General features: G+C 38.8%; 2 protein-coding genes across 2 annotated transcripts in view; both read left to right on the forward strand.

Annotated features, from left to right (window-relative positions):
- The window catches only part of CTNND2 (catenin delta 2), an 821,124-nt gene that overhangs the window by 336,731 nt on the left and 459,492 nt on the right, over positions 1-24,901 (forward strand). The gene's annotated exons all lie outside the window — the stretch shown is intronic.
- LOC129074530 (60S ribosomal protein L36-like) lies at positions 2,740-3,057 on the forward strand. Its single transcript, XM_054578327.1, has one exon. It carries the CDS (start codon positions 2,740-2,742, stop codon positions 3,055-3,057), a length of 318 nt encoding a protein of 105 aa, XP_054434302.1.

Below are 24,901 nucleotides of genomic sequence, written 5' to 3' on the forward strand. Positions count from 1 at the left end.
CAAGACCTTTTCCTTACAGTATTATACAAGAGTGTTGTTAATTTTTCTTACCTAATTTATCAGTAATTTCTGATTTAAAGTTAGATTTATAAGTGACTCACATGTACAAAACCAACATCCAATAACTAAAGCTCCCAGATCTAGTGTGGGTCACCTGTATTCGATTTCCTAATATAAATTTCTTCAGCCCGTTCAAAATATCCCTCATCTCACCCCTGTCTGTTTTTACAAAGATTCCCTTAGCCACACTTCTTTCATTCTTTACTTCCAGCAGGTTTTAGTTGGCTCTTTAAAATGCACCAAGTGCTTTTGTGCCTCAGGGACTTCGCACAGACTGCCCCTTCTGCTCTACCCATCATCCTTTTCATCGCAGATGTCTACTTCTCCCCCATCTCAACTTAACTGTTACTCCCACAATGACCTTCACTGACCACCTAGTTTAATATAGCTCCCATTACGCTCAGAGCACTCTACCCCTTTTTTCATATCCCATCATAATTCCTATTTATATAATTCTGTATATAATCCCATCCACCATTCACATTAGACCAAAAGTGTCCTTGATATAGAAATGACATCTTTGTTCTCCTTTGCGCTGGGAGCACCCAGCCTGGTATTCAAAGAGATGGTGGGATGCATGAGTGAAAATAATTAGAACGCTGGAGGGGGAATTTTCTCTTTTTAAATGTACTGAGTTTGTAAATTTGGAGATACACAGACAGATAAGCATGACTTTGAGCCCCAGCTCTAGTGGCTAACTAGGCCCCGCCCTTCCCCAAGTGGCCTCACTTTCCTGTGGTCCCCGCCGCTGCACTCCCTCTCTCTGACCGCCAGTTTGAGGAGTAGTGAGATAGCAGATGCAAAGTTCCTGGCCCAGTGCCGTCACTTTCAGGAACCAGGATGGATGCTCTCTTTCTCCCCCCCCAGAGTATAGGGCCAGTTGCACTTACATACTGAATCATCAACATTGTAGATCCCTTGTCACACTCTTTGACTCTTAGGCCAAAGAGTGCACTTCGTTGCTATAGTAAAGTAATTTGATGAGTGGAATGTGGAACTAATGATCATGTGAAACACCATTTCTATGGGAAAATGAATTTGGAATTCAAAACAACTGGCTGATTAAGGACTTCTGGAATATACTACATAAATGAAGGCTTCTATTCCTGGGGTTCCCTTTATTGACAATAATGAGGGAATTCCATGCCCCCGCCCCAGATACATAGCACTCTCCCAAGTTCATCATGTAGATGGGTAGTATTTTTATCCAAGTTCCTAACTGGAGCAGGGGGGCAGGAAGTCGGGAGCTCTGAAAACCCCGAATGCGTTTTCTAAAGGAATGACAAATAACCAGCTCCACTTTCCCAGAAGAGCCCTATTTTGTACAGCCTGGGCCTAAAGAACAACTCTACTTGTACTAGCCCCACGAAAGAATCTTACCACCTAACTGATGATCTGAATCACTCATAAGATGAGAACCATCGTATCCTCAACATGACAGATCTGATGTGAGCTGCTTGATAATTGGGGGTGTCTACTATTACCCAACAGAGAAATAAGAAAACTGACCCTTGCCTAATTGTTCTGAAACCTCTTTGTTCCCTATGGCCCTGAAGTTAACACACACATTTTCATGACCTCTACTACTATTTTTTTCATGCCTACAAAAACAACAATAGGTAACTAAACTTGAAAAATAGCCTTGGCGGGGTATCCCTGGTGCTATTTTATCCAACTAAGGGGAGACAAATGAGGGGACATTCTGGGGATTGTTTAATGTAACACTCTCACTTCTGAATCACCATGATAAAGGATGCTGGGAATGGGAGTCAATCAGTAGGGGCCATGAGGCAGGCTATGGAATGCGGGTAGCAGAGGGATTGCAATAATATTATAGGAAATAGCTTGAGGCACCGGTGAGCACATGGCTCCTCTTGGAAAAGGAGCATCTTTGGGCCATTAGATTGAGAGAAGGCACCATAGGGGTGTATCGGTGGGGAGAGTCAGAGCAGGCAAAGATGGAGCTGGTCAGAGGCTCTGTGTGTCCCCACCTTCTTCAGTGCTCTGCACGGGAGGCCGGCGTCTGAACCTGGGTGAGTTTCTGTTGCAAGTGTCACCTGAGGGCTGAGCTTTATGACTTGGTCTGCAAGGGATGGGCGAGAGGCAGCAGCAGGAAGACAGAAATTTAAGAGCCAGGGATGTAAGTTCTACCCTGTCTCCTGGGCAGGGCAATATCCAGTGGGGGTCTGGGGCGCTCACCCACCCATGTGCAATGAAAGGCTCCAAGACAATATGTCATAGACCTCAGGGGACAGTGATGGTTTCAGCTTACATCTGGATTTTACACTGAAAGGTGGTTCAGGTTTAATGCTAGGATTAAAACTTGGATTAAATATCAGTGTTCTCGAGTCCTTTGGATTTAGCCCATAGCTCACTTAGTGGGTCACTTATTCCTTAGGCTGCAGGTGCATTTCAGAAATCCTTTAAATCTTTGGCACACAAAGTCACTGATTTGAATAAAAAATTATTTTAAAGGAATGAAAGAAATACTGTAAATATCAGCAATGCCACACTGAAGTCCTTAAGACAAATGTCTAGTTTTTAAAGTGAAATGATTGTCATTTAGTGTACCCTGATTAACATTTCACTTTGTTAAAATATCTCGATGAGTAATAAAGATAACTGTTTGACTCAAAAAATGTTTCTGTCCACCGCGGTAGCCATTGAGGGACAGCAGTCATGGCCCTCCGCTGCCCCATGGCCGTGGGCCTCAACAAAGGTCACCAAACGACAAAGACCATGAGCAAGCCGAGGCACAGCCGTGGCCGCGGGCGCTCCACCAAGCGCACCACGTTCAGGCGGGACGTGATCCAAGAGGTGTGTGGCTTTGCCCACTATGAATGGAGCACCATGGAGCTGCTCAAAGTCTCTAAGGGCAAGAGTGCCCTGAAATTCATCAAGAAAAGGGTGGGGACACACCTCTGTGCCAAGAGGCAGAGAAAGGAGCTGAGCAATGTCCTTGCAGCCATGAGAAAGGCAGCATCCAAGAAGGACTGAGCCCTATCCCCTCTGTAATAAAACCTGTTTAGAAAAAAAAAAGTTTCTAATTTTAAGTTAATTAAATAAAATTATTAAATATTATACAGTCTATTCTTATGTAATTATTGATCAGATAGCAACTACAGGAACTACAGCAGGTAAATTATTTTCTTAGGGGCATCTGTTCCTTCAACTGTAATGCCAATTATACTCTTAGGGATGAAAGAAATTTCAAAGAACTTATAAGAAAAGCAGAAAAGAGAAAATTGATTCCTACTATATTTAGAGAATGGGATTAGTAAAAAATATTCACAAACATGAGAAATGGTCAGTGATAAAATGAGACATAGAGTCTTGCTAAAATGATGAGCACAGAATGTGTAAGTGATCTTTTTTGCCTTTTGTTCAATACAATAAACATTACACTTTATTGCCTCGATTGGTATCATAGGCATAGCATTCAATACATCTGACCTCAATAAAATATGGAACATTTCTCCATTTCTGAAATGGATCTTTTCTATTGCTATATTAACATTTGGAAAAATCACTCCATATCACTGAGTCTTTCTGAAACCTATCAAAAATAGTGGGAACCATCTAAATAAAGATACTGTACTAACATAATGGAATTGCCTGCAATTCTGGTATGTTCACGGTCATTTCACTGAGCATTTCTCATGACTTTGCAGGTTTTCAGGAATGAGTGTGTGTTTCACAGGAGAGCAACCGAAAGGTGGCAGCATCTCTTTGAAAATTTATTTATATTTATTTCATGTGAATTGTTTTTTCAAATACCACTCACACATAGTTGAACCATGTTATAATAGGCATTTAAAGGTCAGAAAGCTCCCTTTCTTTGCAAATAAGAGGAATGGAGTGATAGGTTTGAGCTTTTTGCTTCCATGAAGAATGGAACTTGTCCTTCTCTTTAGCCAAATGGTCCATCATGTTTGATGATATAGAAGCAAACCTACTCATCCTTTAGAGTCAGAAAATACTCATAGAGTCACCTAATCATTAGCAATGATTAATTATCCCTGAAAATTTAGAATCTTGTTGTGAGGATATTATGAGAACTAATATATTCTTAAGAGCCACAAAGAGATCTTTTATTCCAGAGGGATGTGAATTGAATTAACAATCTTTTAAACTTAAATATTTTTAAGCATAAATTCCACCAAATTTTTATAAAAAACTCTTTAATCACTGTGATATTGGACACATCTTTAATATTACATGTTAAAATTGTTTTTAAAATATTTCAGACATTCATAAATGTAAATTATTTCAACTACCAATCTACATTTATCTGGGATTAACATGTTTGAGATTCTTAAACTTTTTCATAAACTATTTATAAACAAAATTAGCAAAGCCAAATTCAGATTTTTTCTTAAAATAATTGTTTCCTCTTCTGACAAAAAAAGAGCGTTACATAAAACCTCATTGACTCAGATAAAATAAAGTCTGAAGACTGGCATTCTCTTAAATGAAATTTCATTTCTGTTGAGCACTTGTAGTTAACCTAAATTGAGCTCAAAAGGGCAATACCTTGTGTCAATCTTGCTTTGATAAATAAATATGTAGGGGGGTGTGTGTGTGTGTGTATTCATATACAATTAGACAATTAGACAATTAGAATGTCAGCTCCATTAAAGTACCCATATGATACTTTTCTGTATTTGCATAGATGTATAGCTAGTGGAGATGCCATAAAAGATCACAATAAATTTTAATCTTAATGTGTCTCTTTGAGGAATTAAATGACAAGAATATATAGCTATAAGCAGCCTTAAAGATCAGAAGTTTCACATTTGTTTAAAGATCAGAGATTTTCACATGTTTTGATCTCAAATTTTTAGTGAAATCTTCCTCAGAAGTGCAGTCTATAACTCAGCCCAGATGGGTGGAGTTTTAAGTTGTTCGGTGGGTGCGCACCCTAGAATCTCACCCCTTCCTCTGAACCCCAGTCGCCCTGGAGACATGAAACCTTGGGATGCTGCCAACCCCATGCTAAAAGGCACTGATGTAGTTCAATACCTTAACCCTGTGTTTTTCAAATGGATAATCTAAATGAAGGATTCAAAGCCACGGAGGGCATTAAATCAAACCCAATAATTATATGAATAAGTGTATCAATAAAAATATGTACTTTCTTTTACTATGTGTTAGTTCATTTTTCCACAAAAACAAAACAAAACAAAAAAGACCATTGGTAGAAGAAAGAGAAAGTCTAGACATAGGGGTAAGTATTGATATATACACATACATACAGGTATCTGAAAATCAATTTGCAGAAATCATATATAGATAGACATATGTGCATATAGACATTTTCTGATATTTACACATACTTATAAATATCTGTGAGACACCCCCACGCTATTGAACAAGACTGTCCAGGCCCCAAGATACCAAGAAATGAAGAATGGACAGTCTCCTCTAAACAGAAGAATCCTAGACTACAAGCTAATGCATCACATGTTACAAACACTAGATTAGGGTTTAAACCTCTTGGAGTCTTGAAGACCTTTTCTGAGAAAAAGCAAGTAAAATACCTACCTTACATGGTGGCTGTGGGGAGCGTGTGAAATAACACTTGCAAGTGTGTTTTGCTAACATAGAGCGAAAGATACATGGATGTGTGCAAGATGATATTATGTGTTACAGAATTTGAGGTAAGTATCCAAGTGTTATACCCAGTTTCCATTTCACACATAAAGATATCTAACAGCTTATTTCATGATTCAAAGGTCATGATCATTTTTTGACAGCTGTCCTTGTTCTTTTGAAAATACTGTTGCTAAGCAAGTTCTCAGGCATGAACTAGCAGTGTTTTGGTGACAGCAGAGTGTCTAGAGAGAACCAAATGTTCAATGGTAATTAGAAAGAATTTGCCATGAGTGGTTGCTGAGTCACTGGATTCTGTGTAAATACATGACTTAAGACGACTTGGTATCTGCTTGGAAATCAGACTTGTCACTTTAGCATCTTTCCATTTTGGCATCAGCGACACCTTCACAGGTCCTCCATTCTCATGGGGAACCAAAATGAATGCAAAGAGGGGTTGTTACGTTATTGTTAAATGGTACTTTCAGTCTTTCCAAAGCATTCATACAGAAGTGGCACCGATTCTTCTTAGGATGCTCTGCAACTCTGTCCTAGGAGGCAGGGTGGGGTTAAGATTATGGACTCTGGAGCCAGACTGCCTGGGTTGGAATCTCAGCTCTGCTTCTTCCTACTTCTGGGAACCTGGATAAACTGTTCAACTCCTCTATGCTTTGGTTTGCTCATCCCTAAATAGGGGATGGTATTAATAATGTGCCTACCCACTGGTGTGGTTAAGAGCATTGATGGAGATTGTGTTTGGAAAACAGAGTAGTGCCTGGTGCCCTGTAAATACTATTTAACTGTTTACACTTACTGTGTAACAAGTGGTCCATCCCATCACCCACTCCAAAGTGGAGGCCTCACCCAAGAATCTAGACATGGCCATGCATCCCTGGAGAGGCAACACAGCGACAAGACAAGTGGGCCCCAGGGGGTGATCATGGTCATAATTGTACTGTAGAATTTAAAAAGCCTCAGGTCTTCTAAAAATTCACTCTCTACCTTTAAAAAAAACCCTGGAAATTAATAGTCACATTCATCTTTTTTTCTGATTTCTTCATAATGGCTACAGCCTCCATCATAAGCAGTCTTTCATGTGTTTACTTTAATGTGTCTTCTTTCACATATTTTATTTCAAGGAGGGAATTGACTAGAAATTATTCAACACTGGCGATTACCTTTAGTCATGCATCCCAATGTATTTATTAACATTTACGAAAGTAAGGTTGCAGATTACCTAAGCAATGAAAAAACAAAATGAAAACACAGTTGGTGTGTGTTCATATACACATACGTTTTATTTTGTTTCTTAAAGCCAACATTTGTTGTCAGGCATAAAAATTGGAATATAAAATTCAAAATGAAAAGACTTGAGATATATAAGTAATCTTCATTAAATGTTTCTGACACATTGGGGCTCTTTCAAATATTTTAGTTAGTGCCTAGGTCCTGTTTGCCCAAGAGAAGATATGTAATAAAGGTGCTTTTAATTTCCAAAGCGGTGGATGAATTGAAAATTATGGAGGCTAAATCTGTGTTTTTTAATGTTTATGTTTTATAAATAACACATAAAAGATAAAATTTACTGTATTTCTCAAAAGGTATTATCATTCTAATAGGTAAAAAATACAACTGTGAGCCATTTTTCCATTCTTTGTTAAAATCTGGCTTCAAAACTGCGTGTATCATTTTTTCATATGGAAATTTTTTAAATCTCATAGACTGGAGTTTTAAAAATTGTTGCAAGGTCTCTAGCAAAATAGCTAATGTTAACACTAAAGATGCAAAGGGAGACTGAGCAGAGGTTTGGGTTTTTCTTTTTTTCTTTCTTTTGAAGATTATTTCGTGTCAGGGGTGTTACGCACCTTCAGTGTGGGCTGCGGCTGACACTGGGCTGGCTGGGAAACATTTTTAGAATATGAATCTGATCCCTTACTAGAGTAGGCAGAGCCAGGAGGCATTGGAATAAACACTAAATCTGTAACAAAATTCGCAGAAACTGCTTTGTATGTAGTCACTAAATTGTTTCACACACAGCTGTGCCTGCAGATAATAAAAAGTGCTTTCCTAATAACAAACCTAGTTTTTACGAAAACTATAAATAAAATGAAAAACAAGTCAATGTGTATCAGGACACCTCAAAGAGAAGCGCAGAGAGTAAAATGTGACGTAGAAGTCAGGTGGACAGCTGCATGCCAATCGCTGACTGCATTATTGCTCGTTCACTTTGTTCTCCTCTATGTATTGTCCAGAATGCATCTCCCAACTCATTCTGTTCTCATTTCACTTGTAGGAAGTAGAACTGTGTGTTGGAAAGCTCCTTTTTTCACATGTTTATTTCTATTCAGTGATTTCCAAAGCACATTTATTGAGTTTACAAATGGAAAATGAGTTGTCAGTGTAAAAAATTCAAATGGATTGCCTAATCTGGCCATATTTTTCTAGCCTATACATTTTATCTAGAAAAATGACAAAGAAGAAGTATCACTGTAGTTTAAAATGAAAGGATATATGGAGGATGTGAACAGAAATTTCACAGAAGAGGAGGAGGGTGGGAAATAAACACTTAGAAAGATGTCCAACGTCATTAACCATCGGGGGAGTGCAAGTGAACAGCATCATGAGATACCTCTGCATACTTATCAAAATGGCTAAAATGTAATAACAAACACATTTTTAATAGCCCTGATCATACCAGGTTCTGGCGAGAGTGCAATGGGACTAGAGCTCGTATGCATTGCTGAAAGGAGTACAAAATGCTAAGACTCCAAAAACAGTTTGGGAGTTCCTTAAAAGTTTTATGTTAAAATAACCAATATAATATATAGAATTAGGATGACCTGGAACATGGAATTTCCTCAGTAAGACAGAAGGTAGTGATTAAACGCACACAGTCTAGAGTCAGACCTGGGTTTAAGTTCCAGGTACCCAACGGCTGCCCTTGGCTGACCTTGTGCAGTTCCCCTAGTCTCTGTAAGTCACTGTTTTGTGGTCCCTGGAATGCAGATAACAACAATATCTAATTTCTGACTTGCTCTCACATATCTTTTTGTTAATACAACCTCAAACTTACAACCTCCAAAGGAGGCATGCAATATATTGTCTGCTTAATTGAATTTTAGAACTTTCTTACTGTGTTTCTTCACTTCCTTTTCAGGTGCTGGGTTCTTAGTTTTTCTGGGATAGTTAATTTTATTCATTTGTTAAACTTCGGTAGACTCTGGTAAACTCTACTACTGTCCAAAACCAAAAAACTAATTTTAAGCCATAGGAAAAAAAAATTTCTTGGTTGCCTTTTAGAAATAGAGAGTATATTAGTCACCAAATAATTATTTTCAAAAGTGATCATTTTACAATGTCCACGATGAGAAGTTAAATTAACATTCAAAAGATTGCTTTGTGAATATAAAATTTAGAAACAAAACCAAACCAAATATGAGGGCAAGAAATAGTTGGCCTTATGTGACATAGCATCTCAGCATGTGAAGGACCCACAGATTGTGGTCTGCAGGGTATAGATGCTGCCTTTCTTAGTGAGTGAATGTCGCTTCTCTTTGGGTATAGCCCATGCCCTTTCTTCTCTGTCAGCTCTCTGCTTTTAGACCCTGTGCTACATCAAATGCAACACACATTCACTTGCTCTTACGTAAGCACTGTGCCTGTACCCAGTATTCTGTGTGCACTTTGGTATATATGAGCCAAATGACCAATTCAGACCTGTGGTGAACTCTGCTCAACAACCTGTGACAGATTCTAAAGTTTGTATGCAGTCGTGACAAGAAATATCATGGAAGCAAAATTCTTGGCGAGAGCTTTGGATAGTGAAGGAGCCCATAGGCTGCGCAGTAAAGAGCATGGAGAAGAGCACAATCAAAGCCCAGGAGGAGTGAAAGAACCTGGTGTCTTTGTGGGATGTGCAGTGGCCCTCGGCTTGGCTATGAGAAGATGGCTGGGGAGAAAGCCTGGCTGGGGAGAGCCAGCTGGTGATGCCAGCAAACCTGTGCTGCTGTGTGGACCCAGGCTGATTCTGATTCCCAGTTCTACACCTGTCTCTAATTGCCATTCTCAATTTCTCCCTCTGAGTCACTGTATTAATGTCTAGTTTTTCTTTCCAGAACTGCTCAGGATATGAAAGTTTCATTCAGACATTTCATCTTCCAAGTCTGTGTCCTGCCTCACTTTGTAATCTTCCAATAGACTCCTAGGAGTTGACTTCCCTTGAATTTTTGTTGAGCCCTTTCTTTCTATACCAGAACTCACTTGTTTGTTTGCCAGATATTTGCTGAGAGTTGACACAATGCCAACAACATGCATTACTCAGCCATTAAGAACAAGATCCCTTCTCTTGAGGGGAACCACAGACTCTATCCATGAATGAAGTAGGACAGCTATAAGGCAGGGACAGAGGGAGATGGCCAGTGTAGAAAATCAGGATTTACATGTTCCATCTAACAGTACACAAATTCCCTCTTCCATCCACGCCCTCACCTCCTTCGAGTCTTTATTCAAATGGTACCTTCTCAGGGATTTTTTTGTAACCAAACTAAAATGACATCCACTCCTTGCAGGCAGTCTCTGTCCCCACCCCTGCTTCAATTTTCCCTCCAGGACACTTCCCGACTCACTACCTATTTTACTTACGTGTCTGTTTATTGGTACCTTCTCCCATGGAATGTTAGCACCTTGAGGGCAGGGATTTTTGATCCTTTTACCCACTGCTTCATTCTCAGCACCTAGAACAATGGTTGGCACATAAAAGGCACTCAATAATTTCTTGCTTAATGACCGAATAAATGAATACATTCAGGAAGGTTTCTATTCACTGAGTCTTGAATATGCCTAGGGTCAGTGCTAAGAATATTTATCATTCACATGCTGAGTAGGAGAAAAGGAAACACTTCACAAAGGGGCCTTGCTCTCCGGGCCCCTATCCATAGAGACCTAATGTACTTGGGATACAAACCCCAAACTGAGGAGCTGCCAGGAAGATGTAATGTACAGCAGTAGGCAGAGGAAAGGTCCTGGGAAACCGCAAGACACCAGCTCCTCCTGTGTTGAGGTCAGTGCCACAGAGGCCCGACCATAACTATGTTCCTGTATGAAAGGGGGCTTCAGTGATGGGAGAGGGTTAGACTTCACAATACCTTTTGAGCTGGTACAAAGGCCTATTCCTCAGACCCAGGCAAGCAATGGCAGAGGGTTGGGCACTTCCCTCACCCCCTGAGGCTATGTACTACTTGTTCCCTACCCCTTCTAGTGAAAGACTGCACAGGAATTCAGAAAGAAACAACATCATTTAAAACATTCCAAACAGTGCATTCTGGGGCTTGCATGGCTGCTGATGTCAGTGGTTCCTGTTTCTGGTTTTGGTCTCTCTCAGCCAGTGACTTCCCAGCTTGTCTGTCTGTGACTGCATGAAGGAACGCGCTTCATAACCCCACTCTGTTCATACAAATGTGACTGTTAAAAACAAATGAGACTTACGCTCCTTATGCTTGAGGCACCCCAAAAATTCCCATTTTGTTCCTTTTTATTTTATGATTACTATTTTCTTAACGCTGGCTGACAGAGTAAGCCAGGTGAGGAGCTCCCCAAAGCCCTGAAAGTTAAGGGGGAGCCAAATTCACCCTTAATCTTGACAAATGCTATATTTAGGCAGTATTTTTAAAAATTCAAATTAAGGTAAACAACACATGATGAATAAGATATGATGATTTTTTAATTGATTTGTTTTTAGAGAGGAAGGGAGAGATAGAAGGAGGAAAGGAGGGGGAGAGAGACATCGATTTGTTGTTCTAATTATTTATGCATTCACTGGTTGACTCATATTTGCCCGGACCAGGGATTAAACCCAAAACCTTGGCACACCAAGACAATGCCTCAACCAACTGAGCTTCCCAGCCAGGGCCTGGAGATCTTAAATAAAGACAGGCAGTTGTGTGTTTTAAGACTCTGCATTAACATGTGCCTGTAGGTTACTGTGTTCTTTACTGTTGGCCACACTGGTTGCCTGGTGGGTTCCTGAGGGTTGACAATGACATGCAAATGACTGAGCAGCATAGGGCTTTACTGTCATGCAGCTTGACTGTAGAACCTTGATTAACTTTTTCCATTGGTTCAAATATGAGAGCATATCTTGCCTCGGTTCTAAAATGAATCAACACCATTATGCTGGTTGACTGTCCACTACCTTTATTCCCCACACTAGTGGTTGGGAGAAAACAAAAAGCCCTAGTTCCTTACCTGCCTTCCTAGGGCCCCTGGCTTCTGCCACCGTGGGGAGTTCCCACGACAGCAGCACCTTCCCCTCCACCTACCTCCTCCACAGCCCACCCTGTGCAGTATTAAACTCACTGATTGCGTGGGGCTCTGTATGACTCTTTTTCCCCCCAGTTTTTTGAAATGTAATTTACCTTTCTAACGATATGTACACATCAACACACAGACATGCACACATATTTTTGAAGCATAGAGAAGGCACATCATTATATTTTGGGTTTAGTTAACAGAAATATGTCTAAGTTGGTTAGCCACAATGAAGAGCTATTACCAAGCCAGAATTAGGCATAATACTGGGGGTCTGAAGGGAGTTTTCAATGTTCTTCATCTAAGTCCATAACTTATATCATTGCAGTAGCTTGTGAGAGAAGAAAGTTCAATAATCAGTTGCTTAAAATTTAGCACAGGAGATACAAACTTAATGCTTTCTGTGCTTTGCTGGTGGAAATCTTAAATCAGGCAGAGGTGGTTACCCTGCCCAAGGTTGCTCAGAGTGTCACTGGTGAGTTCAGATTCCAAGTTTGTTTCCCCCTCTGGTGTTTGATGTCTTAGGAGATCCTCCAGGGTTTTTTAAGTGCTGTTATTATTAAACTTGGAATGACCATGGTGAGATTTTAAGTGAGGTGAACATGGAGCATAGAGTCACCATCTAACATCTCCTAACCTTAGATCTAATGCATTTTTTTAAGTTCAAATTTAAGCTTAGCAGAGTGACTGTGTCAAGCAGTTACAAGCTTACAATTAATTGCAGTGTGATGACTAGCATTGCTCTCAGGGAGCAGAAGTACTTAAAGACCAGTGCAAATTTCAAAGGGCTGTGGGATAAAATGCATAATTAGCATAGTCCAATGGTTAGTTCAGCTCCTCAAGGGGAACAATGGCATATACCTCTGGGAAGTTATCAAGCAGCAGCAATATGCTTGATTTAAGAATATCTTAAAAGAAAAAGTGTTTTCTCTGGTTCAAATAAATGAACAGATGTGGCTGGTATGATGTGTTTTGACAAAGTGCTCCAAAGACATGGTATTTAAAAGACTGAAAAACCACTGTTCCAGCGATTTCCGTCGTCTAAGAGCCACACCGCCAGATTTCACAGGTCTCACACAGGAAATGAAAGCAGTTTATGAAAGTGCAAGGGACGGGCAATTTCAGAGCCACAGGTAAAAAGCAGGATTTTACATCCAATCAGCTGTGTTACAAAAACTGTTTTTTGTAAACTAGGTATCAAATTCAGAGGTCCCTCGAGCACAGCCAAAGTCATGGGCCCATGACAAAATGGATACAAGTTGATAAAATAGGGTGGGAGGAATTTAAAATAAATTTCAGTCATCTATAAAATAGAAGAAAAAATATGCATGCACACGTTTGTATCTCTCTCCATCCATACATATGAAAGAGAAAATTTAGTTGAGAGTCTAGTAAAAGTCGATAATGAAAAATAATTCTAGTGGACTTGTGAGCGGCAGACAAGTTAATTTTTACCAAGGTCATATTGTCTTTTTGACTGAGTAAATGTGAGATAAAACCAGCACTCCAAACTGATTGATTTAGGGTAACATCTCACAACTTAATCTTAAATCCCTAAACATCAGAGAGACATCACAAGAATACAAGAATTATTTGCGAGTGGTTCACCGTTCATACAATGTTTTCTTCTTTGCCCCCACCCAAATGTTCTAAGAAGTGAAAGCCTTGACCCAATGAGAAGAAGAGATTTCTCCTGGACCATTGTAACCAGAGCGGAGAGAGAATTTGTAAGCCAGGTTTTGTGGTAGGGTCAAGATAGGCAATGTATATTCAGCTCAGCCACGTTTGCCCTTGGGCTGAGTCTACCTTCCTAACAGGTGTATGTCTGCTCTAAGATTACCCTCATGCAGGTAAATTGTTAGAAAAAAAGTAAAAGATAAAAAAACTTGCCTTTCCAAAAATAGGTCCTAAGAATTGAGAGTTAATGGTTTGTGACAGTCAATTACTGTGATGATTGCGATATAAATCACAACCTGCTAATAAAACAATGAGACATAAAAGATTTGCTTATAAAACTACAAGAGCGAGTTCATAAAGCGGCCATTCAACACGGTCTTAGTTATCCTGCCATTCAACTCATCCAGTCAAGGCAGAAAAGAAAACGGACTGAGGGCCAATTATTCCCTTAGACATTCTTAAATGTGAACCTCACAGTATTTCATGTTAAAACGACACCCTTATATAAAAAGGGGAAAGTTTCATCACAGGCTCTTCAGCATTAACCAGGGCCCATCCGATCCCTGTGCGATATTATAACTTGGAAGGACAAGGCAAGCACAGAAATAGCTAATAACACAACTATTACTTCATCGGTACCCCATTGTGTGCTATTATTTTTAACTGTAAAGAGTGTGAAAACCTTACATTTATATAGCACTTTATATTTTAATATGTTTTGGGCTATCCATTACTTTAATTCTAATAATAATCATATGAGTTAAGTAGATATATCTTGCTCTTCCCAGAAATAACACCTTCTTGGTATATCTCCATTACTGCATAGGAAATGAATGTTGTTATTTACAGAAAAAGAAACTTGTGGGAAGCCATTATGGGAAAGATAGCTGGGTGTGGAGTTTTTAATATGTGCGCGAGGTATGGAATCAGCCGTGTTTGTGCTCTGTTTTGCCTCTATCTGACGGTGGGGTCCCTGAGAGGTCTCCTCACCCATTGGAGCCCTCCACTGGCTCACATAAAAACATAAATAATAATGTCTATCTTGCCTTATTATTGTGAAGTTTGAGTGAATTTGCATGTAACTCACATTGCACGTTGCCTGGTACCTAGTAAATTGTCCAAGTAATAAGTCTTATTGGCAATTATAGCTGAGCACAGAATGGTCAAGTGGGAATTTAAAGACATTCAAAAATTCTGAAAAGCCATTAATAATGTAAGACTATTGATAGAGTTACAAGTCCTTGAGTGGATTTTCCAAGTTAATTAGTTTTTCGAATCATCTGGTTTGAGTCTGGTCAGGCTTAACAACATAATCTATTTCTTTTCTTTACATGAACACAGGACATAAGATGCCCAAACCAGACCTGAATGTAAATATGGAAGATAGAGGAATACAAAGGTTTCACTGTGCCAGCCTCTGCTTTTTGATGTCAGTTGACTCTGCACACCATTACAGTGTCCACTATTAGACTTTTTGTGTCTCAGGTTCTCAGTTTGCCTCGCTAACACTGGAAATCTTAACGCACCAAAGTTTGAATTTTCCTTCTGTCTTGAATAGAGTTTACGTTTTATGTATAAGGCTTCCCAAAATTCCTTGAGAGCAAGAGTCTAGCCTGGTGTTTTACACAACCAAATTAGGCACATGATAAATCTTATTGAACACAAACCGATTCAAAATGATGTACTGGAATTTTTTGTAGCATTAGTTGTTCACTTTTAGGTTCTAGGGTGGATAAAATGTAATAAGAGTTAGGCATTCACTGTTCCTTGAGTGTGCAGAATCCTAAATTTAATTCCTGCAATATGGCTGCTTGAGTAAGCTGACAAGTCATTGAACCTCTTGGTCTTACTAGACGAAATATGAAAACAAAAAACTCATCAGTTCTACATTCTTTCACTTCATGCCTTTATTCAGTATAGCTCACTGGCTATACACATGAAATAAAGTTTGTGAGCCAAATTGTTTTGTTTGCTGTTTGAAAAGAGAATGGTGGTAATACCTGAGACTTGCTTAGTTCATAACCTCTACTATAAAGGCTTTCCATAGAAGTTGAGGTTCTACTTTCCATAGAAGTTGGGTTGAGGTTCAGAAAATTCTCCCTGTGGAAACAGCGTGACTTTGCTGATCATACCTCAGCTTTGCTAACAAACACAACAAGATGGCACAGGAGCATGTCTCCAACACACAGAGCCAGTGAGGGACAGGCGTGCACAGTGCCGGCACTGTGGACACTTTCAAGGCACCATGGAAGGTAATTTTTAATAATGAGGACAGGAGCTAAGAAACAGACACAGACTACTTGCTGAACTAGTGGCATTCAATCTAAGGGGTTTGGTTTGAATGATATAATGATTTCAAGGCCAGGAAATTGCAGTTATCATGGCCTTTTAAGATACTTTAAAAGAAAAGAAATCCCATAGAATATTCACAGTGGTGCTTCAAGCCAAACCATGATTTTTGAGCAGACCCATGCCACGGCTGTGTCTCTCTCAAATTGGTGCTATCTCACTAATTTGTCTTCTAAGAAAACTTTTAGTCCCCATTCTGTCTTTCAAAGCTTACCAAGTGTGCAAAGCCAAGATTAAATACTACTTCCTTTAAGGTGCTTTTTTGATTCTCACATCTTCATTGGTTTCTGTCTTAGTCTGTTTGGGCTGCTATAAACAAAAGAAATGCACAGACTGGGTGGCTTATAAGCAACATAAACTTATTTCACACAATTCTGGGAGTTGCAAGTCCAGAATCAGGGTGCCAGCATGATCAGGTTGTGGTGAGGGCTGTCTTCACGGTTGCAGACTGCTCATGCGTCATGGAAAGCAGAGAGGGAAGGAAACTCTCTAAGACTTTTGTAAGAGCACTAATCCCATTCAGAAGGGTTCCACCCTCATAACTTCATATAATCCTAATGACTTCCAAAGGCCCACTATTTTTCTTTTTTCTTTTGTATTATAATATTTGGGTTGGTTTATGTTCCCCTTAAATGGATTGGAAGAACCTTAGTAAGTCTTGCTTATTTGAGGGGAAGGAGGACACAATACCTTCCCCAATACATGGAGTAGCGGTTAATAATTAATGGAATTGTTAACAAATAAGCATCTGAGTTAATAATTAATTGCAGTGTTAACCATACATAGTATGTTGTATTTTTTTTTCTAATTTCACAGAGCCAGAATGCAAACATCTGCAGTTACCTGCAATTACCAGGGTTCAGAGGTTTTTCTCTATGTAAACCAAATGAGCATATACAGATATCTCTCATTTGTGGCCCCTGCTCCAGACAGCATATATTCCTAAGGCTCTAGTTTTCTGTTTATCAAGGAAGAAAGGGTCCTTTAATTCCAGCCAAACAGGAGTTTAAAAATGTAAGACATGTCAGGGGTATGTTCAGACGTGTCACCAGTTTTGCTGGGACTGGTGTGACTCCTTTGCACTCTGAGGGTTATGCCCAGCATGACTATGGGAAGAGTAGTGGGTCCTACAGAGACTCTCATTAAATACTCTGACCTCACACCTGTCCTATTACCTCCAGTCCTGCTTTGCTTTCTTCTCAGTTCCTCCCTTCATCCTTGGCTTTCTCACAGTACCGTGATTGTGCAGCTATCTGCTATGCCTGTTCCTAATGGCGCTAGGAAAGATTTTTAACTGTCCCCTTATGGGAACATCTTCCTGGCTTGGTGACAGAGCCACTTCTCCTTGTTGTTGAACACACCAGTGAACTCTTCTCCTCAGCAGTGAGATGAAACCTTCTTGGGTTCCCTCCCTCCTGTTCTAGAAGCCGCTGGCAATGCTCTCCCATCCAGACTCCATATTCCCTTGTCAACTGAGTCGACGCCCTTGGGATGCCAGGTGTTACTTATGTCTTTATTACTTGGTAGAGAGAAAGCTTATTACTTTCAATAAACCACATGGATAGTGAACGCCAGGATTGGGCTAAGAGATGCTACGGTCACAGTTGCTTCTTATTGATTTTGCATTTGCAGTCCTTCCCCTTCTCCACCATTTGGCTTGCCTCTGTTGGGTGCCATGCAATCTTTGAAAATATAATTGTCATTCATTTTCCTTAAGTCTGGTACTTAAAGCTCTGGGTACAAAATGAATCCCATTACTTTAGCTCTTGAGGTCTGACCATTCCTTTTCTATTTTCTGCTGAATATTTTGACCTGCCACTAAATTTTGATTACAGGTGACACAGTGCTAAAATTTAATCAGTAAAGGTATCTCATCTTAGATGAGACTAGGACACAGTTTGTTTTATCCATTTCACTCTCTGGACCGAACTTGATGTCATTTAATTGCTGGTTAGTCTAACACTTTTCATACTGTACATCTTTCCAAATTAGAAAAGATACTATAATAAAAAAATGAGTAGCAGTTCTATCTGTAAGAATCTGTTAGAAAATGTAACAGTACTAGGCCTCAGATTTGTAGCAGTGAAACTAACATTCTGGGAAGGTATTTCAAACAAGAATGCTTGTAATCTAATGCAGAAACACAGAAATGATCAAAATATAATCAATTGAGATACTTTATATAAACGCTGAATATTGAAAGATGGAAGTCCTTCCAAAATACACTTACAGATTGAATAAAATTTCTTTAAATAATTCACTAGGGATGGGGCAAGAATATAGGAAAGAAAAATTAATTTAAAATTTTTCTGGAAAAATCAATGGGTGAAGCTAAAAAAATTAAGGAAAATAAATAATGAGAGGTAAATCTTTCCTCCAATTATAAAAGCAAAAACTAAAGATAATTAGACCCACACAGTACTGGTGCTAAGCATGTGAGTCAAAGCAATGGCAAAGCATGAGAGAATTTACTGAAAGATATTACTGGTTATCCCATCAGTTGTAAAGTAAGAATTAACATGTTAGTAACAGTTCTATTAAGTTCCACATTTTTCAACAATCATAAGAATTAAATGAGACTCTGCCCTAAAAAATCAGGATGACTAAACACTCATATAAAATAAGAGCTGAACATAGTGACATATTTTGCTTCTTCAGCAAAATGACTTCAAAGCAAGAAATTAAGCAAGTTTGGGGAATATCCTTGGATATTATAATATTATCTCCTGGAAATAAATTAAAGGCTGAATTGTTTTACATATGGTAACAGGAAGGACAAGAGGCCTTGTCAGCCTGTATCATGAACAAATGGAATCAGACATAGGTTTATTCACCTTAACATTTTTAATATTGAAATAATACCAAATTCCAGTGCCTTGTGGCTTCACTTTGGGGACTATGTTAAATTCCACCTACTTTCTATTCTTCTTGACAGTGATATTTTTTCCTTTGGCTTTGCTAACTCCTACTTTGAAATTAAGTCTTTATAATGACAGGAAGCTCCCATGTCAATTTTTCTCAGAATGATTTTGGCACAATATTTAATGGACCAGCTTCTGGCCTTTATAGAATGATCTGTCTGAGCTTTTAAAAGTCACAGTCAATATATGTCTGTCAGATAGAGAGGGACACACTAATCGGCAGTATGTCTTCCTAACTAGTTTAGCATTTACTGTTGGTAAATACCTTTACCTAAAGCAATATTTTCTTCCTGGAATTTGATATTTACAGACATTGATAACATCACTAACTGTGCTTCAAAGACAGCAGGAAACAATGCATTCTGACGATAATCAGTCCTTGTTTCTCCAAGTTAAAGGAAAAAAACATGGAAGAAACTTTTCTTTTTAGTAGAAAACATTCAAACGTGTTAAATTTTGTTTCTTAGACTGGAAAATATGTATTAAAATGGTATAAAGGGAAAATAAAAATCTAAACTAAATGCTAGAAAATACATTAAAATTACAGACTTTGTCCCAACTAGTAGTTAGAATAAAAGGATTCAGAGACTGAGAAATTCGTTGAAGCCTGGCTCTGCCCATACTAGTCGTGTGAGCTGGGGAGGTGTTTTGGGCCAGGCAAATTGCAGCTATTGGGAATCTAAGTATCTACCGCATCAGCATGTTGTAAATATTAAATGAGTTAAAGAATCCAAGTGCTTAGCATAGGGCCTTGCAAAAAATGTCAGCCCATAGTACCAGGGAACTATTATTTTTTTAATGCTTTTGTTCAGATAAAGACAATGACTTTTCTATTCCTTATGTAGAATGTCCCATCTACACTGTCACAAAGCCGCTGGACAAGCTGAGGCTATGAGATACATTGTTCTTATCTCATAGTTCAGGAGTTGGACAAATAAGAATTACTGATCAATGAAGTAGTCACCTCATAGATTTCATCTCCTTCCTCCCTATTGTCCCAATAAAGGATTATGGCATGAGAGTAGGAATGCAGGTTTTATCTCAAGGCATTCTGGGTTCAAATCACTGCCCTCCAACTTATTTAGTAGCTTTCCTTCAATATTTTGTTTATAAAATGAAGGTAATGATCTTGGCTACTTCCCAGGGCTACATTGAGGATGTGCAATAAATATTAGTTAATCCTGTTGTTTTATTTTGCCTTAGAAAGTAGAAGAGACCAGGGCTCTGTAACGTGCCAGTGGTCACGCAATGGTAAAAATTTTACCCAGATGTCTCAGATCAAAGTTCTTGCCCTTTTGTTTCTGCTTTGCTACCTCTCTTGGGTTCAGCGGTACAGAGGGTACAGGGTACTTGAACATGCAGTGAATTAAACAAATTAAAGTGGGTAATTGGAAAGAATCCACAGAGAGGATGAATTTTGAAAGACAAATAAAGTATGGATAAAGGGAAAGGGGAAAACATAAGCCCATTTAACAATGACTTATTAATTATGGTTTTTATGAGGACCTGCATTGAGTATAATGAATATTCATGAGTGATTAGACAAATAATCCAGCAAACAGACTAGAGTCTGATCTCAGACCGGGGTTCTTAAGCAAATTTAGTGGTCTCGGCGTTATAAATCACAGGTTAGAGGGAGAGTAATTTAGTGTATGATGTTGAAAATTGGCTCACTACATAGTTTTATCTCAATCTAAAATTGTAAAATTTCATAATCTAGAATAGTATGTTGGAGACTATGAGAAAAAGAAATATTTTTTAAACAAAATACCTAAAGACCAAAGCATAAGTAGAGAAGTTAATGTATTTCACTTCGTCACAACCCAAGATTGCTAGTTTGAGCAAGGGCATCATAAAGGTGACAGCTGGGACAGGGTAATCGCAACATGAAAAACTGACCAAAGATTCATATTCAGGGCACACAAAGCAGTTTGGCACATCCACTAGGATGGCAAAAAACCAAAACACAAGATTTTTAAAAATGGACACAGGATACGATTAGGCAGTTCACAGTGAAGCAACCACCAAAACCAGTAAAAGTAAGTTAGACCTTGCTAATTATGATGGTTAAGTTTTTGTGTCACCTTGACTGGCCATCAGGTATGAGAACCCTAATAAACTCATAATCAAAAATGCAAGTTAAAACAATAAGGACATAATAGTTTATACCCATCAAGGTAGAGATGATCTGAAAGTGAAATATTAAATCCTGGCGAGGGTACAGGCAAAGAGGCCCTCATGTCCCGTGCAACCAGGGTCAGCCTCTCTGGAGCCAGGCTGCAGTGAGCCCAGCGCCCAGCGCTTTCCCCCATGGGTATATATTGGGTTGGCCAAAAAGTCCATTTACCTTTTTCCATAAAACAAGAGACACATTCTTCATTTTCACCAATGACTTCATTGACTTGGATATTTTAAGTATGCCAGCTATCTCGCACCTGGTATGATGTTGATTGTCCTCAATTAATGTCTTGAGCTGATTGCTATCAACTTCAACTGGTCTACCCAACTGTGGAGCATCGTCCAGCACAAAACTTCGCACTTTTGACATGTTTGATCAGTCACAGCACTTTGTCCGTACACTGCACAAATATTTTTTTTGCCTTTGTATTTTTACCTTTCTTAAATAATAAAGCATAATATACTAAAAATGTTGTGATTTTCCTCCATTTCAATATTTAAATAGCTGCACAAAAATTCACCAAATTCGATAAGTTTTTTAAATGCACACTGATATGACAGCTGTCACAATGCAATCTAACAAAATTGTTTCAAATGGAGTTAAAGACAACTAAGCACTGCTAGAGCCAACTTACTAAAAAAAAATCTTTTTGGCCAACCCAATACAGGAGAGAAATTATACAACAGTAACATAAACTCATCTCAGGTATCCACTGCAGCATTTGGTGTGGACACAGGAGCTAGAAGCATTTCAGTATTATTTGAGTTATGGGATAAAGAAAAGGTGGTTGATGTACCCAAAGGACTATTAGGCAGCAGGCAGCAGTAATGAACTGGCTGGTTCTCCAATACGTAATGTTATTTTTTAAAAGTTTTTTTTTAAAGTATTAGAGCATGAATATGTTTTTACAATTATACATGCTAAAATACCACATTTTATCTAATAAACATAGGATAAATAGGACAGTTATATATTTAACAGAGAGGTTGTGTTGGGGCAGTTGTGGTAGGGAGGGTATAGGGTAGGTTTGCAGATAGAGGATGAAGGAACAAAATAATAAAGTTGCACAAAAGCAGAACCTTGCAGGAAGCTTTCTTAAGCATGCTCCATGAACAAATGTTGACCAATAGAAGTCGGTGCACAAGAAGTCCTGACAAGGAGAGAGACATGACAAACACCACCTCAGCCAGGTGATCAAGGTCATCATCAATGGGGAAGTCATATTGATAGTAGTCACAATGTTACAATGTAATGAAATTGTCACTTTAATTCTGTGATCTTCTTTCCCAAATTAATAATCACAATCTTATCATAAGAAAAAAATAGGACAAATTCCAATAATGAGACATTCCACAAAACACCTAACAAGTGCTCATCAAAACTGCCAAGGCCATTCAAAACAAGAAAAGTCAGAAAAACTGTCACAGCCAAGAGGAGCCTGAGGAGACATGGCAATTAAATGTAATGTGGAGTCCTGGTGGATGGGTTCCTGGGACCAAAAAAAGGCGTTATATTAAAAACTAAGATAATATGGATAAACTAGGGGCTTTAGTTATTGACACTCTATTAATATTGATTTAATACTTGTGATAAATATGACTTACTAATATAAAATGTTAATAATAATGAAAAAGTGGATGTGGGGTATATGGGAACTCTCTATACTACTTTCTCAAATTTTCTGTAAAGTTAAAACTATTCTAAATTATATAGTCTAATAAATAAGTAGGGGCAGGGGTGGAGTGAGATAGCAGAGTTATTATATGCTGTATGGATTATACTTTGATAGTCTTTGGGAGCCTCTGAAGCATCAGGTTGTACAGCATTAATTCTGGGAGCCCTGAGAAGGCCCATGTGCACAAGGGGTAGCAGATAGCAAACTTTAAGAAGCCAGAGAGGACAAGTCTGGACATCCCGGGCCAAGGCAATACTAGTAAAAATGCCTGGGAGGCAGGAGGCAAGTGGATATATAAAGCATTGGAATTAATAGCACCTAATCTCTGATTAAATAGGGTGAGGTTGTGAGAAGGGGGAAAGCCTACCATGGTAGTTTTCAAGTTGAAAATGGAGTGTTGGTACAAGTTTACAAAAGAAAGGAAAATGGTTTAATTAAGTATTTAAAACACTAACAAAAAATCCGCGAGAAAGTCATGAGTGGAAATATATGAAGGTAGGGATTTTTCCAAGGAACTGGCCTTAAATGTGTGGCTGTGGGTTTCCTGGTCTCGCCAGACAGCACTTTGAGACTGTCATTTGTCAACCACCATGATGTGATAATTTATGTCTGTAACGAGCAGTGTCAACTGACTGACTGACTTCTCTGAACATGAATCCAGGTTTCGGTGCTCTGTTGCTCCAACGAATGCAGCAGCTTTACACCTCTGTGGCTGGGAGTGAATTAAGAGGATCCTGGGTTTAATGTACTTCCTTCAATATGGATTGATTTGACTTCCAAGAACAAGGCTGGCTGAGCCGACGCTGGCTGGTGTTCCCTCTGCATGTGACACGCTGTTAGAAGTCATCAATAAAATATAACCCCTGAATATCTAATACATAGCTTATCTTCGTGGGAAAAAGGTGAAACCTCCAGGCATCAGAAATGGAGAAGTCAAAGGAAGCAACTTAAACTCAAGCTTTTAAGATCCATATATAATCCAAGGGGAGAGAGGACCACATGCCAAAAGCCTACTGCTATAGACTCAATGCTTGTATTCCCCTTCAAATTCATATATTTAAAAAAAAAAAAAAAAGTTTGCTGTGTCCCATAGGTTTTGGACTGTTGTCTGTTCATTTTCATTTGTTTCCAGAAATTTTTTGATTTCTTCTCTTATCTCATTATTGACCCATTTGTTGTTTAATAGTCTACTGTTCAGTCTCCATGAGTTTGCAAGTTTTTGAAGTTTCTCTTTGAGGTTGATTTCCAGTTTCAATCCCTTGTGGTCTGAGAAAAAGTTTGGTATTATTTCAATTTTCCTGAATTTGCTGAGGTTTGCTTTGTATCCTGTCATGTGGTCTATCTTTGAAAAACTGCCATGAGCATTTGAAAAGAATGTGTATTTTTCTTCTTTGGGATGTAAGGTTCTATATATGTCAGTTAAGTCTCTTTGATTCAGTGTGTCATTCAGCGCCACAATATGTTTATTAATGTTTTGTTTGGAAGATCTGTCCATTTTTAACAGTGGGGTGTTGAAATCCCCTACTATCAGTGTGTTGCTGTTTATATCTTTTTTAAAGTCGTCCAACAATTTCCTTATATACTTGGGGGCTCCTCTATTGAGAGCACATAAGTTTACAATGTTGATGTCTTCTAGATTCTTCCTTTAAGTATTATAAAGTGCCCCTCTGGGTCTCTTTTTTTGGCCTTTGTTTTGAAATCTACTTTGTCTGATACGAGTATGGCAACCCCAGCCTTTTTCTCTTGCCCATTTGCTTGGAATATTTTTTTTCCATCCCTTTACTTTCAATCTGTGTAGGTCTTTTGCTCTGAGATGGGTCTCTTGTAGGCAGCATATGTGTGGGTCATGTTTTCTTATCCATTCAGCTACCCTGTGTCTCTTGATTGGGGCATTTAGTCCATTTACATTGAGAGTTATTACTGATAGAAACTTATTCATTTTTTCTCTTTGTACCTGTGTTTTTCTCTTTCTCACTCTTCCTTCATCTTCTTAAAGCAGTCCCTTTAGCATATCTTGGAGTGCTAGTTTGGTAGAGATGTACTCTTTTAGCCTTCTTTTGCCTGGGAAATTCCTTATTTCCCCTTCTATTTTAATTGAGAGCCTTACTGAGTACAGTAGCCTTTGTTGTAGGCCCTTGCTTT

This window comes from Pteronotus mesoamericanus, unplaced genomic scaffold, assembly GCF_021234165.1.
Source record: "Pteronotus mesoamericanus isolate MK-2021 breed Mesoamerican mustached bat unplaced genomic scaffold, CSHL_Meso_final contig_50, whole genome shotgun sequence".
NCBI lineage: Eukaryota > Metazoa > Chordata > Mammalia > Chiroptera > Mormoopidae > Pteronotus > Pteronotus mesoamericanus.